The sequence below is a fragment of the Bactrocera latifrons genome, unplaced genomic scaffold (assembly GCF_001853355.1).
Source record: "Bactrocera latifrons isolate USDA-ARS-PBARC rearing strain unplaced genomic scaffold, ASM185335v1 scaffold_182, whole genome shotgun sequence".
NCBI classification, from domain to species: Eukaryota; Metazoa; Arthropoda; class Insecta; order Diptera; family Tephritidae; genus Bactrocera; species Bactrocera latifrons.
The window spans coordinates 587,299-592,951 of record NW_017535319.1 but is presented as its reverse complement, the minus strand read 5'-3'; the positions used below and the strand labels follow the sequence as shown (position 1 = coordinate 592,951).

Below are 5,653 nucleotides of genomic sequence, written 5' to 3'. Positions count from 1 at the left end.
TTTTAACTCACCTGCACATGCGGCGGTGTCTGCAGACAATATATTAATGCATCGGCCACGTCTTCAGGCTTAAGCAATGGTAAACCGGTTTTRTCCTCCGGTAGCAGATGTGCTGGCAAAATCTCTGTAAGCACGCCACCAGGACTTATACTCTGCAAACAACAAAACACTCATAAGATCGCAAAAATCTCTTGGTTAACTTTCCACAACAACTCACCGTTACTTTCACCTTCGTGTTGTATTTCAAGAATTCTTGTCGATAAACCTCCGTCATAGCGGTCATAGCATATTTCGAAGGTGGATATAGATTCCACGATAAGCCCGGCACATTCGAAAAGTTATGCCCCGCAATGCTGTTAATCAAGAAAACATGTCCATCACCACCATGTTCGCGCATCGCACGAAACGCTTCGCGTGTACAATATGCCACGGCCAASACATTCGTATCGATCGTATCACGTAAATCGCTAGAGTTACCCTCACTCACCAAATCGCTGCCACGCATTATGCCTGCATTGTTCACCAGCACCGCAACCGGTCCAAATTCCGACTCGATCCGCTTGAAGGCATCCACAATTTCCTGCTCCTTACGCACATCACATTGTATGGCATGTAGTCGTTGACCGGCTTCTGGTTTCAGCGTTTCTCGTAAGGCTTCAATGCGTTCTTTACGTCGCGCTAAGCCCACCACCAGCATACCATTATCTGCGAGATACATCGCACAGGCCGCACCAATACCAGAACTGGCGCCGGTAACCACAGCTACACGTCCCAGCCAGCGCTCCATCTTCAYTTGGGTTTATACACGACGAGTGTCGGCACTGTTTTAATCTTTCGAATTGCTAAATGCAGTGCGRTATGCGCTGAGAAGCTTCTGCTTCTTGACGAAAATTAAAAGCCGTAAGAACTCTGCAGCTTAATTTATATTGGCGAGCTCTTTGCACGCGTTCTCAAGTAAATATTTTGGTATATAAAATGTTAAAGACGCAGATAAATTGGGCGTCACCAGATTAAGGCATATGTATACAAGTTAATGTAGAAATATACTGAGATAAATATATATTTCCTGGTTCGTATATAAATGCACAGTAAAAAAGGAGTCGCTTCAACTAGTAAATATTGAATAACCAACGAGGTAAAGTTTATCGGAATTTGTACTTTTGCAGCGGGTTTCAATTAACTATATTTGCGTTGCAACAGCTCAATTAGCTTAGAAATTTTGATTCTAAATAGAGTCGCACCTTGTGCTATTCAGACACGCTCAGTTAAGTTTACAAAATTATACACCATTAAGCAAAAAAGGTTGTTTACCCATGGGTACCCTATGTGAGCAAACTCTTAATTTTAAAGAAAATKTAATGTTTTATAAAACTTTTTAAAAAGACATAATTGAATTTCGAAAATTTATTTGTGAAAGAAATTTAGTAATAATTCAAATTTTCGGTGAAGAGTTTCAATACGCATTCCCAGCTTTAAAAGTAAGCATAAWGATTTGTTTAAAATAAGGACTTAATCGAATTAATTAACTAATTGTCCAAAATAGCATAATTTAATTKATTCAATTATCTAATTGTCTAAAATAAAATAATTGACTCAATTAASTAATTGCCTAAGGTAATATAATTGACTAGTTGTCTAAAATCATATAATTGACTAAATTAACTAATTGCCTGAAATAATATAAATAACTTAATTAACTAGTTGTAATTAAGAAATTGTCTAAATTAATATAATAAACTCAATGAAGACTCACTCGCTAATATGCAATGAAAGCAGATCACCGAATGACTATTTTTTTATTAAATAAAACTCACTGCAATTTTCTGCAATTATGCACTATGTCTATGAAGTGTAATTAACTACATAAATCGAAAAATTATTCAAGTTTTTTATTTAAAACTACAATATTTATTTGCAGCTTTAAACTGACACATAAATAATTGTTTCAAAAGAGTCCTTGATTGAGTACATTAACTAATTGTCTAAAATAATATAATATACTCAATTAAGACACACTCTGAAGTGCAAGGAAAGCAGATCTCTGGATGGTTAATTTTTTTATTAAATAATAACACTGTAATTTTCTACCAATTTAGACTCAATTATGTACTAATTTAATGTGTGTTAACAATAAAAATTTAAAGATTATTAAAACTAATTTTTTTTTTCAAAATAGGCTAATTATCTGAAATAATATAATTGATTCAGTTAAATCTTGCTAACCGATTAGTTAAYGCAGTTGAGTGGATGACCTTTTTTTCTAAATAAATTTCCACTAATTGATTATGAAGTGCATTAACAATCGAAATTGTTCAACTGTTAAAGTTTTCGATTGGAAAAGCCTAAATTAAGTCAATTTATTAATTGACAGATCACGGTGTGGCTATTTTTCTTATTAAATAAAAAGCACGCTATTTTCTCACTAATGGAGTTTTAATTGATTCTGAAAGGACCGAAATGGAAAAAAATTAGAACTTTCGATTGGAAAATCCAAAAATTTTTTTTATCTAAAAAGGTRCAAGGTGCATAATTGTTACAAAATAGGCCTTAATTTAGTCAATTAATTAATTSTTTAYAAAATTGTAATTGACTTAATTAAGTCATGCTCACTGATTAATTAGGCCAGATGACTTAACCGTTTTTTTTTTTTCTTATAAAAGAAAATTCACCATAATTATTTGCTTATGGAGTTGTAATTATGTTCTAATTGACTATAAAGTATATTGAAAATCAACAGGGAAAAATTATTAAAAATTTTCGATTMGCAAATCCCATTATTTTTTTAGCCTAAAAACTATACATTAATAATTTTTTCAAAATAGATAATAATTGAATCAATTAACTAAATATCTAAAATTCAATTCATTCAATTAAAACTTGCTCACTAATTAACTAAGACATACATATGACTAGACTGGTATTTTTACTATTAAATAAAATTCAAAGTAAATTTTTGCTAATAAAGCTGCAATTATACACTAATTGACTATGAAGCATATTAATTAAGCGTTATGAAGCGTATTAATTAAACACTAATTGTCCTCTAAGTCCACTAAGCAGTTAATTTTTTTCTTGAAAAAAATGAACAGTATTAGAATTTTATAATTAGTTTGTAATTAAACCTCCAGCGATCATTAAGTAACTCAATTAAGCGCTATCTTTTATTTATACATAATGCACTCGGTTTATTTATATTAACAATGGCATTTTCCTTATCTGCCTTTTGTCAACAGCTAATCAATATGCACATGCAAAAAATAAGTAGGTACTCAAAAAATATTCATATACTATATGTACATATGTATATCTATATATAGCAAACAGGTGTGGTTAAGATAACAACCAAAATTTTAATGCAAACTTAACAATTCTAACGGCCGCACGCGCTGAGTAGAAGAGTAAATTTCTCCGAAATAATAATTGACTCTTTATATTCAATATGTGGATATACGTATACTATACATATGTATATGCAATATTTATAAATATTGCTGTGTCTATGTATATCGAAAATTTACATATTTTTTGACAGTAAATTATCTTCGATTTCGTTTGTTTATACGCCATAGTATATGAATAATCATATATGTATATGTGGATATATGTATACTATGTAGTACGCCTATAACTAAAAACTCGCGTGCTCAAGTCGCACTCTCACTCTCGATTAAACTAAAGATGACAAGCAGTTTTTGCATTTGACTTACCCATATCAAATTCTCTGTTTGTTTTTATTTGCYTAATCGTGGAATTTTGCCAAACAAAATGCTACTCAAGTACCTGATAGCACAATTTCAAAGTTCGCTGTTAAGGCATATGCTTTCTTTGCATGACGCTGCTATAAATACAATAGCACATATATACATAGATATATACAACCAATTTGAAGGTTTATTAAAAAGAAAGATATTTCGAAATCGCTAGTATACAATTTACGAAATGTTGTATTCAGTGTTTTCCAATCTGAAATGATATTATACAAAATCCTTTATTTGAAATATCAGTAGAATGACAGCGTCTACGAAATTTGGTATTCATGGCTTTTAAATTTGCGTCTCTATTGTACGAAATCCGATTTTTGAAAAGAAATTTGTTTGGCAGCTGTTTGTTATAGACGTCCGATTTGGCCAATTTTTTTCAGTAAACCTTCAACCAATTGTTAGTAAATAGCAAACGATATTTTGTTCTAATTGGATGTTAATTTTAAAAACTATTATTGAAAAATGTGTTTTTGAAACATCAGTTTTATGGCAGCTTTGTTTTGTAGTGATTAAATGAATTTTGGTACCCACCTTTAACCTAAAATTAGTAACTATACTAAAAAATTGTGTGCTTGTAGCTTTCAAAGATGAGTCACTATTGTATGRAATCCAATTTTTGAAATGAATTTGATAGTTGTATGAAATCGTATGTTACAGTCGTCCGATTTTGATGATTTTAACTATCCTGTTATTACTAATGCTGGTAGATTGGTCAAAAAATTTCATATTCGCAGCTTCTTAGTGCAATTAATCAGAATAAAAAACTATGTTTTTGAATGATCGGTTCTACGAGCGCTTTATGTTCTAATAAGCCGTTTTCATGATTATATTATAATTTTATGATTTTCATATTCATTTATAAACTAGCAAGTGYTCTGAAAAATTTCAACTGCATAGTTCATGTACTTAAATAGCTATCATTATAAGCTTGTATTTCCGAAATACGAACCGTATGGTATATTTGTGTGAGGACTCTTTTTAATATATACTCGAATTTAATCATTTGCCATTTTTATATATTGTACAAAAAATTGGTATTTTACTATAAAGTTTCCTTTTTACCTCAAACGTAGGAATCGCGATTTATAACAAAGAAAATTGATATATTGAAACYATTGCAGTTTTTAATCGAAATCAAAATCGGAGAAAAATTGTTGCTGTGTCATTCAATGATTTCGTCAAAAACAGACATCTTATTAAGCAATCTTCGCTTTACTATAAAATAACTAATTAATTATTAGGTATCTCTGTTCACATTACAACAGTTGCGCTAATCACGTTCCAATCTTAGTTCAATCAAGTAGCGTATGTGCGCTGAACTACAAAGTCATGGTTTTAGTTTGACTATTGATTCTCACTCAACGTTTGACTCAATAAGTAAGTATAGTCAATCACTCAAGGTGCAAGAGTTACTGTGTACTCATTGCTTATCAAATATGCGAGAGATGAGCTGGACTTACAGATTATAGCTTGTTTCCTTCGTCCGATATTATGAAATATTTATCTCATTTCGTATAACACAAAAGCTCCAACCGATTTGCTCGTGTGTTTGTAATATATATGTTTTGTCAAGTCATTCTTTATTATGCATATACAGTCATTATAGCATATATACATGGGTATAGTATATCAATGGTGTAATCACCTCACGTACTTATCATGATATAATAGCATACCCCTTATCTACCTATATTTAATGCAATGCATACACATAGACAATGCAAATTAAATGCAAATAATTAATCTTTTTTTTTTAATAAATRAATATTACACATGTTTTTTGCAGTCTTTTCGTGCTTCATATATTATATATACTAGTATATATTTACATAAGGTACAGTGTAAAGTATAAAGCTTCCCGTATGTTGACTAAGAAGTAGTCAAGCGTTAAA

At 30.9% G+C, this 5,653-nt stretch overlaps 1 protein-coding gene across 1 annotated transcript; it reads right to left on the bottom strand.

Moving 5' to 3' along the window:
• Positions 1 to 11: 11 nt before the first annotated feature.
• Positions 12 to 907, bottom strand: LOC108967288 (farnesol dehydrogenase-like; the record flags this gene model as incomplete). Its single annotated transcript, XM_018930595.1, is given in 2 exon segments — positions 12 to 152; positions 218 to 907. Coding segments are annotated over 2 exon segments (711 nt in total), but the record flags the coding sequence as incomplete, so codon positions are not given.
• Between the last annotated feature and the right edge of the window lie 4,746 nt (positions 908 to 5,653).